The following is a 12,127-nucleotide window of genomic DNA, read 5'->3' on the forward strand; positions in this document are numbered from 1 at the left end:
CATGGAATTACACTCTCGGATATCACATCAACTATGATTGGTGTGTGGCGAGTAAGTTCACTGAATTTACTTCTTTAATTGATTATCAAAAATGGACTCACTTGTTCCAGAATTGTTCTCATTACCCTGTTTATCCTAAATTTATTTATGAGTTCAAAAATACCTTTCAATGTGATAATGGTGTGTGCTCGGCCGTAGTTAATGATATTCCAATTTCGTTTGATGCCAATTATCTTGGAAATCTATTTCAAGTTCCTGTTAAAGGCTATTGTTCTTATTTAAAGCACAAACAATCTGTAAACATTGGCCATAATGATGAATGCAAAATCCTTCAATTTATTGGAGGAAATCCGAAAGTGAAAACTACTCACCATCATGCCCTAACACCCCTTCATAAGCTACTGTTTACCTTCACCTGGAAGGGTATAGTACCCCGTTTACAAAAACGGAGTACCGTATCACTCTTGGATGCCTCCCTCATATTCTGTCTTGCATGCAAAATACAGATTAATTTCCCTGCTCTAATGATTGAACACTTGAATTTTTATGCTCAAAAGACCACAATTCCATATGGCTCTTTCCTTACTGTGTTGTTCAAATCTTTTGGTATTGATGTTGAATGTGAATCCCCAACTTATCTCAAACCCGATAATATCCTCTCTGAACAATCATTACTTAGACTGAGTCTTAGGCTTACAAATGGCAAAGTATGTTTTGTGCCTCGGAAAGGAGGGGAGAAAAAGAAAGGGAAAGGGAAAGAAGCTAAGGAAGAATGTGATGCAAGCAGTGACCAGGGTAGTGAGGAGGCTAGTGAGGGTGCTACCACCTCCAGTGATTCTGAGGGAGATAAGGAAGAAGAAAAAAGTTCTAACGGAGAGAAAAACAAAGAAAAAATACTTGAGGGAGATGTGCAAGGAGAAAAACAGGAAGATTCTGAGGGGGAACATATGGAAGTTTCTGAGGGGGAAGCTCGACAATCTGACTTACATGAGGGGCAGGGAACTGATCAAAGTGAGAGGGAACATACCACAGACTCTGAGAGCACAGCTGGACCACCTGTCATTCCTGTGTTTACAGGGGGCCTTAGAAGGAGCAAGAGGAATGTGGTCAAGCCTGCCCTTTCTACTACACACCCTGTGACTGTAGAAACCATCAGCTCCTCAGACAAATCTGATTCCACCTTCAAACCTACCCAAGTTCCCTCTTCCACTGAACCCTCTTCTATTCCTGTCTCACCTACTAGGCAGCCTTCTCATTCACCTTCTCCTCCTCCATTTCAGCCTACTGGCTTTGCTGCTTTCTCTGGAACTCGTGTGTCTGTTTATGATTTTCAACAGGTTCAAGCAGATATGGAGAAGTTGACTACTCTGGTGAGCAAGAAACTGGAGGAAATGGCCTCGGAACTGCTTTCTCTTAAAGGCCAGGTGCAGGCTCTGGCAGATTCTCAAGCAACCGGATTTGCAGGCGTAGAGGCAAAGCTTGCACAGGCTGAAGGCAAGTTTAGTGAAGGCAACAAGGAGATCTTGGAAACTATCAACAGAGTAGCCTTTGAGGAAGTCGAGGAAGACTCTATTGATCCCACAAATCCAACCCTTGATCCTACCAATGCAGCCTTTTAAATCCTTGATTGCACTTATTCTAATTTCATATGTTGAACAATTTTATTTTGGTCTTGTTTAATCTCTCTGAACTTTGGTTTGTACGCCTTTATCCTTTGCTACATTCTCTATGTTCCTCTTCTATTTCCTAAATCGGAACTTGGCTCGTATTTTTCATATGATTGTGTGAGGTTGCTGATGATTTAGTACCTAACTTATTTTTGCCTTGCATTATTTGAGCTCACTATTCCCTACGTAGTCTAGTGGGAGTATAGCAAAATGTTTTTTTTCAATCTTTTGATAATGCCAAAAGGGGGAAAAGACAAACTTCATGGCGGCTAAAGTGTTTACCAAGGAACTCACACATCGAAGGTACAAACTTTTGCTAAGTTCAGTTTTTAAAGTCTTTGTTAATTTTTCTTTTGCTCAGTTTTTTTTTTTTAAAAAAAAAAAAAAAAAAAAAAAAAAAAAAAAAAAAACTTTTTAATATTTTTCTAAGTTCTTTAATTGTTTTTTTTGTTTTCATGCCTTACTTTAAATTTTTGTTGCATGCCTGGATGATTTTATTTACCTAAGTTTGTCAATGTTTGTCATCATCAAAAAGGGGGAATTTGTTGAGCCTTTTGGTTTTGATGGACAAATTGACAAACTCGACTAATGAATGTTTTGAGTCTTTGGTGAATAAAGGATTCAAGCAAAGTTCGTTCCGGAGTAGGAACTTGGATGCGGAGTAGCATTCTCTAAAAAGCCTCGTGCAAATCTCACGTTCTAGTTTTAATTGTGAGCACTCAATATTATAAAGTCGGAAAGGAACTCAATGACTTATGTTAAAAAGACTACTGGAATAAAAGTTAGTTTTAAAAGATAATTTCTTAAAGAAAAGATAATTTGTAAAAGTTTTAATAAAGATAATTATCGAAGATAATTATCTAGTTGTTTTAATAAATAATAAATTTATCTTTTCAAATAAAATCTTTTTAAACAAACTTTTGATAATCTTTTTAAACAAATATTTGATAAGGATAGCAAGCGGTTTTTCTGTGTGAAAATCTTTATACGGCTAATGATTATCAAGTTGTTTAAGATAGTGGACTAATTAGATAAGGCTAGGAAACCTCTTCATGATTACCATCTGTCAAGATAACTCCACAAGTTGTTAGTGGGTTGTTGGCATGTGGACGTGATTATAGTGGAGGTTAATGACTAAGCCTTCTCTATAAATACTCATGCAAACTATCTCAGAAAGATATAACTCTTGAGCATAAAAATTCCAGTAGCCATCTAATAACATAAAGAGAGTTATTTTCCTTCATATATTCTTGAGTGCAATAGGTATTTGTAATCACAGATTGTATTCAAGTACTTAGGGGTTGGGATTGTGAGTTTGTAAAGTGAGGTCAAGGAAGCTTCGTTGCTGAAGTCTTCTGTGAGAGTTGGGAACAAGTTCCTAATTTGTGGAACTTGTTAACGGGTTTGAATCTTCACTTGTAAAGAGTTTGATTACTTAGTGGAAATTTAGAAAAGCCTATATCTTCTCTCGTCACTATTTCATTTAGTTAAATTCCGCAAAAAGTTTTTAGATTTCACCTCAAATACAATTCACCCCCCCTCTTGTATTAGCCAGTTAGACTTTCACATGGTCATGGTCATCTTATCCAAAGGCGGGACCAATCACAACAACAGTACAGTGGAGACTCCCAATAGCATACACACCGTGAGGTAGGCCATAGTAGTAGGGGACAGACTCACACGTCCCCTACAGCGTCCTCGCAGTTTGGTGAAATCTCGGAGGATTTCACCGTACCCATGTCTGCGCCATACTTATCACAGGAGGGACCGTCATCCAGTCAACAGACTCCTCCCCCTGATCCTTTCAAAACTCCTCCCCCAAATCCTTTCAGAATTGTAACTCAGTACGTTTGTTGTCGGAGACTGCGAGTTGATAGAGAGCAATTACGTCGAATAGATGAATCAGGATCTTAGAATTGCTTTTGTTAGTTTGTTGTAATCGGATTCTCTAGTACGTTGTATACAAACAAATATTATTAATATAATTGGCTTTTTTTAACTGATTTTTTTTCATTTATCAACTTTACTGTACGCATTCATAATTTTTATGAAACTGGTGGATGAAGGTTGTTAAACTGTTGGTTGTAGGTGAATGAAGTGGTGGTTGGTGTTAGTTGGGAGTGGTTGAAGTGGTGGTTGGTAGCAGTGGAAGTGCTGGTTAGCAGTAGTTCAACTGGTGGTGGGAGTAGCAGCAGGCTGGCAAGAAGCTTGCAGGTTTCAGGACCAGGCTGTTGCCTGTAGTATCTTACAAGTAAAACGCGTTTTATGTTGAAGGTAAAAACACCAATTTGGTTGGCATTTATGTTGAACAAAAAACGCCATCTATGGTAACGTATTACTTTTGGCAGAATTTTTTTTCAAATATTTCAGTTAGGGGGTAAAACGCTACCCTGGATGGCGTTTTACCCTCAAGCTCAGTTTGGTAAATAATTTTGCCACACGTCTAATATGGAGTATAGTGGCTTAATGAAGCTTCATTTGGTAATTTTTCCAAAAATGACTACAAATGACCAACTATGTAACAAACGCTCAACCGACGTAGGTACTTCGTACTGTTTTTATCAAGGTAAACTATGTCCTGAATTGATGCTCCATGGTCGATTGTGGGTTTATGGTACAATTAAGGCTATTATCGTCAACCAAGGGGTTGGTATCTTTTAGTAAGCCTATTTGGCTAATTATAGGATTTTATTCACAAATTTGGTACAAGGCAATAGCGTATTGTGTGGAAGAAAGGAGCAATGGGCCATGGGTTGGATCCTGCCACTCTGGAGTAGGCAGAAAGCCCAAGGATTGTCTACAAACATATATACAAGTATATAGGCTCATTTTGTTCGAAATTAGTTGTCACGTGCTCATATTTATCCAACCTTTAATAATAGAGGTCTTGAAGACATGCCATATAATTTATAAATGTCCATCAAAGTCAAAAGAATATATAACACTATATTGATATTATAACAATCCTAAACCCAACAAAGGTATTTTCGTAACCTCGGCAGAAGCCCTTATAAATACAGGACATTTGCAAATTGCAGCACCAAGAACCTAATCTAATTCATAAAAATGAAAGATCAAGAAGGATAATTTAAAAAAAAAAAAAAAAAAAAAAAAAGGCGCGGGAGCTTAGGTAAGAGGTTCACCATGTAATCATGTTACAGTGGGCACATTAGAACATCCTTGAGCGAACAAAATTTTATGTCAATCTAACTAAGAATTTCTTTGATTTTGATCTTCTGTTCTTCTGTTAATGAAGTTGGAAACAAAACTTCAAAGGTGACATAGAGATCACCTTTCTTGTTGCTCAAATACAGTGGCATTCCTTCTCCTTTAAACTTCCTCACTTCCTTGGGCTTTGTAATACCCTGAACATCATTCAGAATTTACCAAGTTAGTGCCTCGACAATCATAATAATATTTGGAAAAGTTCAAATGGTTCCGCTAATCAATTCACAACAGCTAAAAGTATTAAAATTATTTCAATGCTGTGGGTGAGTTTGATTTGTGCAGAAAATATGAAATACTGGTACTATCTTCCTCAAATATGTTATTAGACTAGCTCAGATAAGTAAGGAGTATTAATAATAATAGGGAACCGAGCAAGGATTGTTGATTTGTGTAGCGAGTATGACATAACTTTCTGGAATACAGTACTTTGACTAATGAAGAAAGTATAGGATTAGGTAATACAAAGTTACAAACTGAAACTCGTTCAGTACGAGAAAAACCAAGTTATTGAAATCTCACCTTTGAACTGATGTTTACCAAATGTTCATCAAGGTGTTTAATAGTCTTCTCAAATCCAACAAGAGCTTGAACCTGAAAATGCAAAGTAAATAAACCATGAAATCAAAAAAGTGTGGGGTGGCAGGGGAAAAAAAATAGCACCGCTAGTTTCAAAAAAATAACATCTGTCCAAATGGGCCAAACGCAATATTAGGCCAGAACCACCAGATAATCACAGAGAAATATCAAGAGGGGAAGAAGAGAGACAGAGAGAGGTGGCGGAATGGAAAGGATGGGTAAAATTTTTCCCAGTACTAAGTTACTAACACCAAACTTGGAAAACAAACAGACATTCTCTCCCTCTGAAGGCCTGAATAATTTTGAATTGTCAGCTCCACCCCCCTCTCTCTCTCCCTTTTCTCTGTAATTCTCAATGCAGGCGAGCCTTAATAAGTTAATAGAGGGCATAGAGGCTTAGAATTATTAGTTATAAATCCTTGACTGTTAACATACAATGAAACAAAATATCAGACTAACTCCTTGCTAGACAATAATCTACATTCCATACAAAAAAGGTAGTACTTACCAAAGTTATCGTAACAGTTGTTCGCAAGTCATTCCCATCCCTGTTGAAAACATCATGGGGTGCTGTACGGATACGAAACTGCAGAACAGGATGTAACAATTAATATGTAGTTATGTATTATGGTCAACTACTCACGCAGAACTTCTTTAAAGATGATTCTCACTGCAAACATAGTACTTTCAATTGGAACAATTAGAAAGAACTTGTTATCTAGAGTATCTTCAACATAAAAACTTTACCTTCAAATCCCCAGCTTCTCCGTCTATTTTGGGCTCACCATCTTCATAGAAAGATATTTCCTACAAAATAAAAATGTACAAGATACAGTTTGTTAGGAAGGATAATTCAACCTTCTAACAAATTAATAATTGACCACGGGGGTTTTGGGGGGGGGGGGGGTGGTGGGGGTGGGTGGAGGATTGAGGGGGAAGTGTCAATTATAAACCTTTCAGACAGTTCAATCAATTTCATATTAGGTAATATGAGATTTAGGTTAAGTTGTTAAGGCACCTTTCGGTTCAAATCCAATTTTAAGTTATCCCCTAGTACGTTATATTTTGAAAAACTCTGGCTTAATCCCACAATATCATGTTACAGTTTCAAGTTGTGTCAACTCTAGATGGTCTAGTTGTTTGTGACCGTATTACTAATATATGCAAGCATAATCTATCCATTATCTTATTGTTTAAAAGTATCACTTTGTCCTTCAGGGTATCATCCCTCACACACCAAGAATGAAGGAAAAGAGGGAAACAATCCGACAATAATAGACCAGCTTATATATAAAGCAATAATTATTAGAAAGGTGGTCCTTATTTTATGAGTTTTTTGCAAGTAAGCTAATCCACCTTCTTCAATCCTACTCTAAATATATTTTACATGAATTGATTTCTTATAATGGAGCCACTCAAGGAACCCAGGTGAGGGAACAAGTGCTTCGCAAGAGTTTGAAAATGAATCGAGTTCAAAAGCAAGTCAAATTATTTTCACTTGAAATTTTCCCTGCCTCATCCTCTTTCTCTCCTTTGATACAAGTTTACCAAAATAACCTCTCTAGTAGTCTCAAACTAATCAGGTTTTTTTACTGGACTAACAGGACCAGCTAAGTAGATATATAGAATACCCAAAGGGAGCTTTGGCTCAGAGAAATTGAAATTTGATTCAACAACATGAGTCCATGGCCAAATACCCAAAGAAAGTTGTGCAATATAGTCCATGATGTGCTGATGATATTCAAGCCAGCATTGTAAAACATCATTTGATGAAGGAAGTATGAGGATTACAGTGCAGTTTCAATCAAAAGAGCCTTCCACAATATGCACAGTTCCCAATCCCAACCACCCAACAAAACTGCTTTTTACCATTGAACTATTTTAATTAATGCATTCCACAAGAATGATGCTCCCACAGTATGATGCATAAAAACTTGTTCACATTAATAAATCAATAAAACCTTACTTGTCCATCTTTCATCCCTTTCTCGATATCTACTGTCAAGGAGTAACCTTCACGCTCATACTTTACGTTTGGACACTTCTCACAGACCTGCAAACAGTGAGATGAGGCTATGTATTAATAATTAAAATACACCGGAGTGTGTATAAACACATCAAACTTCAAATACGCTGGATCATTATCATAAGTATGAACATCCACTAAGTGTGAAAATCACACTATATGAGAAAACATACAAATAAGCACAATATATATCTGTTTACACAAAAAAAAAAAAAAAAAAAAAAAAAAGCAGTTCAAGGACATAAATAGCTGGTATACCTGCTCAGTTATCTGCTGGTACATTCCTGGACCTATTTGGCGATGATAGACCTCATTACGACAGTTGCAGTCTCTTTTTCCTGATGCTGGCTTTATAACATTTTTATCCCTCCACACCTGGAATAAATTAGATAATTAAATGAATTAATGATCATCCCATTTTGAATAATACTGATCAAACTCTCTTGTCTAGATTACAGAAATATCACTTCTCAAGTCACCTGCAGGCATCCACTGCTTAATGCGTGGCAATGTCATTTATTTTAGAAAAAATTATATTGAGATAGGACATGCTCTGAATATGTATTATTCCGTATAACATAAGAGCAAATATGTAACAGCATGCCTAAGGCTGCTGGGATGATCACCTTTACAGCTTTGCTACTGTACCTTGCAGTGCTTCAGGCACAGGAGGCAACTCACTTATCTTAAAACTATTTTATTCTCTGTATGACAGGGTATCATGAAATTTAGAGGGTCCCAACATCAGTAATTTGTACAGAGCTATGTATACCATGTCACTGTGTGTCTAATCTACAATAAAGAGAATTTACAGGAACGACTATATTACTAATAAGTAATAACATATAGGTTGTATGTGAGACTTGCTTCAGGTAGAGGTGTGCCTAAGCCTCTAGAATTATGCTCAGGCTCTAAGTATTTCATTAAGATTCATCCATTTACTTTCTGTTGTCTTATTAGGATAGATTATAAAGTATTGTACTCGTATAAAAATGGAAACCAATAGAATGTAAGCTCCATACAAAAAGGAGGGCTAGAGCTGAGGAAAAGGTTATTGTCATTACAAATTAAATAGCTTCATCCAAGAGAAGGGCATATGAAACCACAATGGAAGGCCAACAATGCATAATGGGATCATCAGAAATACAACCTTGAACAAGAAAAAGAAAATGAAAGAGAGCAAAACCTTCATGCTCTTCCACTAAACTTAATCCACAACTGCTGACAGTAATTGAAAATTAACAATTTATAGCATGACTCGTGTTTTTTGACATTTTCTAGTAGGAATAAGGGTTGTCTCTCTATATTCATCTTTGCTATACAGTAACGTGACTGGCTCTTTCTCAATTCATGCAGCAATCAAGACTTTATAATTTTATATATAACTAAGTTTATATATGGCATTATTGTTTCAGATAAATATACGATCCTACCTTCATTGTGCCTCCCATGTACAGATCTTCCAATGATGCTTCTAATTCTACAATCACGTCATCCCCTTTCAATACTTTCTCTTCTTCCTCTTCCATACCTCCTCCAAAGAATCTAGAAGTACCAAAATTAGAAAAATTAGCTTACAGTAGATCGCACGGAAATGTATTAACATAACTAAGTGCAGATAGTAATGGCAGACATAAAAAATAAATCAGTGAATAAAAAATCCCAAAGCAAATAAATATGAGCTTTGCTGACAACAACCACAATCCTAGTTACCCAACACAGTTCTCAACTTCTCATTATAGCAGGGTCCTATGTAAGTGAAACAAAAAAAGTGCCAAACTCTAGTTGGTTTTGCAATTATTGACTTACTACCAAATGACAAAACCTTAACTCATTTAAGTTCCAGAAAAGAAAAGATTAACAAGGCTATTTCATATCTATTCTAAAATCCAAAAATGAGAAGAGGAAACACCAACAAGAATAAAAGGGACAAAATGCACATACGTTTTACAGAAAGTGCTACAGTTTGGTATTTTATGGATTATTACACTTCTTCACTGGTCATCGGAGAAGGAGGAGGGGAGTTGAAGGAAAAAGCCTACTGTGATTATAAAGAACAGTAATCTTAAACCTTCCTTTAATAAGATGCAATTTATATTTACTCGTTGCAATGGTTCAAGCTAGCAATAAGATGTTTTTGGTAAAAAACTTTACCAGTCTTTACAATTTCAGTCTGATGATATATTGATATAAACCATTTTCATTAATTTCATTTTGTCAAAAGGAACCAATCTTCACAAATCACATTGCTTCTTTTTTGTTTAAAAACTAATAGAGTTTCTTCATCCTAGTTTTCCTTCGTTTCCTCTTCCTTCTAGAAATCTAACTTGTACTGACAAAATTATAGCCTGATGAGATGACAGTTGATCGGTTCAAATATTATGGAAATTCACTCCCCAATCACCCATACACTTCTTTCTAACTGGTAAGACTAACAAAATGGTCCAAATCAACTATATGGCTCTCCTTCTCTTCCTATTCCTTCAAATTTTCCAAATTACAAAGTTCCCGTACCCAATATGTTGCACTGCACACTCACAAGCATTGTTATTAAAATCCCGATTTAAATTTTAGAATCTTACAATTTTACGATTCGTGAATGTCATATGATTCGATTTACGATTCTACCCGATTTTGCATATCTCTCTTAATTAGCGAAATCCTTGCAAGTTTAAAACATGCATACAAAGTTATATATAAATATATATTGTCAATTATTGGTTGCTTAATAGGTAAACTGCTAGTTTCTATTAATAATTAGGTTTCAAACTCATAATTTAAATATATTTAATCAAATTGGATATGACGTCTTGATTATGCATGTCCGTAAAATCTCTGAGAGCCTCTTCCAATTCAAAGTAGAATCCCGATTTTGATAACATTGCTCACAAGTTTTCCAATACTAAGGAAAGTTTAATTGTCAGCAGTCAAGACCCCTTTCTCTCCAATTTGTTAGCCAACAACCTGTAAAGTAATTCTCAGCTTTAAAACTACTCTATCCAATTGTCCAAATCACAAAATCAAAGTTGTTCTCACAACACATATATTTTTTATTACCATAACGGATCAACAAGTAAACCAACTTCAAGTCACTATGAAATTAGAATACAACATTAACATATAAATAATTAAATAAATTTCTGGAGGGGAGTGTCGAGGGGAAAAGGGGTGTCAACTTACTGGCTGAATATGTCCTGGAATCCTCCACCACCACCACCTCGGCCGCCACTTGCAGCATGTTGTTTTAGACCCTCCTCACCATATCTATCATAAATATTCCTCTTCTCACTATCAGTCAAAACTTCGTAAGCTGCCAAAAACAATCATATCTTGAAATCAAATCCAAAAACAAAACATCTACTTATTTATCCTCCAACAATTACAAAATAATGCATATACTCCATAACTAATACAGATTTGAACAAAAATAGCTACATTTTAATCCTTAATTGTTTAAATCATCTAATTTGACCTTGAATTGAATAATGATCATATTTGACGCTTATATAGCTAATAATAACGATTAGATATCAAATTTGATCACATTTTAAGCTCAAATTAGTTCAAAACAATCTGATCAAAAATAAAATGTGATTACCATTGTTAATTTCTGCAAATTTCTTGTTCGCCGCCTCATTGCCTTGATTCTTATCAGGATGATACTTCAACGCAAGCTTCCTGTAAGCTCGTTTGATTTGATCTTCTGAAGCTCCTTTTGGCACTTGCAACACATCATAATAACTCTTCCTAAAGTTCACAAAAATTAACACAATAATCAGCTCTTCAATCATTCATACACAAGATTCATAGAATCCAAAAACAAAAATGAGAAGAGAGAGAAAATGAGCATACGCTGCAATGGCGAAGACAGTGTAAGATAAAATGCAAGCGAGAAACAACAAATTCAAATTCAGCGTTGTTTTCCGCGTCGCCATTGATTTGCAGAGGAGAGATTCGTGATCTCTCCGCTTCGATTTTCAGATTTTCTAGGGTTTTGATTAGGAAATTTCTGATTTTTAACAAATGACGACTGAAAAATCGATTGAAATTTCTCTATCTTCTCTGAAAATCGGAAGAACAATGAACAAAATCTGGGAATTTGGATTTGATTAGTTCTATTGTTGTGTGAGCGATAGTGCGAGTGTAATTTGGGAGTGTTTATTTTTGTGAAAGGAAGAAGGTCAATATTCAACTGGGTATTCTAATCGACGTGTTCTTCATTGAATTCGACCAATCAGGGTGCAGTTTTTGTTGTTGCTATCCAATTGGATGATGCCATGTGGATGTTCGTTAACTTTTGGTATAGCCGTATCAAAAGGAGTACCAAACTTACAAATTACTCCCTCCGTATTTTTAATACTTGTTCCATTTCTCTATGTGCAAAGTTTAAAAGAAATAATAGAAAGTAATAAAATATGATGGAAGTAGGATTAGTTGAAGAAAAAAAAATTCTAAAAAAGTAAAAATGAGTATAATTTGGAAGGAGAAAGGATATGAAAAATATTAAAATATGATACGAATGGACTACTAGTGGAGAGGATAATAGTAAAATATTATTAAAGGTTTCTAAAAAAGAAGTAGAGCAACTAATAAAATATGACTGCAAAAGAAAAGTGGAACAACTAACAAA

General features: G+C 35.6%; 1 protein-coding gene across 1 annotated transcript; it reads right to left on the bottom strand.

Moving 5' to 3' along the window:
- Positions 1–4,593: 4,593 nt before the first annotated feature.
- On the bottom strand, positions 4,594–11,677 carry LOC110734324 (dnaJ protein ERDJ3B-like). The gene is made up of 10 exons (XM_021914432.1): positions 11,350–11,677; positions 11,096–11,244; positions 10,678–10,807; positions 8,931–9,042; positions 7,756–7,872; positions 7,438–7,524; positions 6,219–6,278; positions 5,980–6,057; positions 5,415–5,486; positions 4,594–5,032 (listed from the first exon to the last, which is right to left on the bottom strand). Exons 1-10 carry the CDS (start codon positions 11,430–11,432, stop codon positions 4,874–4,876), a joined length of 1,047 nt encoding a protein of 348 aa, XP_021770124.1. The 5' UTR covers positions 11,433–11,677; the 3' UTR covers positions 4,594–4,873.
- Between the last annotated feature and the right edge of the window lie 450 nt (positions 11,678–12,127).

Source organism: Chenopodium quinoa, unplaced genomic scaffold (assembly GCF_001683475.1).
Source record: "Chenopodium quinoa cultivar QQ74 unplaced genomic scaffold, ASM168347v1, whole genome shotgun sequence".
NCBI lineage: Eukaryota > Viridiplantae > Streptophyta > Magnoliopsida > Caryophyllales > Amaranthaceae > Chenopodium > Chenopodium quinoa.

What these genes read in the sequence shown, in the direction of transcription:
- LOC110734324 (XM_021914432.1), bottom strand. Translation starts at nt 11,432, where the DNA reads ATGGCGACGCGGAAAACAACGCTGAATTTGAATTTGTTGTTTCTCGCT. An exon ending in TTCCAGGACATATTCAGCCA is followed by an intron (nt 9,043 to 10,677) that starts GTAAGTTGACAC and finishes TGGTACTTCTAG; the next exon opens with ATTCTTTGGAGGAGGTATGG. An exon ending in TGGTAAACATCAGTTCAAAG is followed by an intron (nt 5,033 to 5,414) that starts GTGAGATTTCAA and finishes AATGATGTTCAG; the next exon opens with GGTATTACAAAGCCCAAGGA.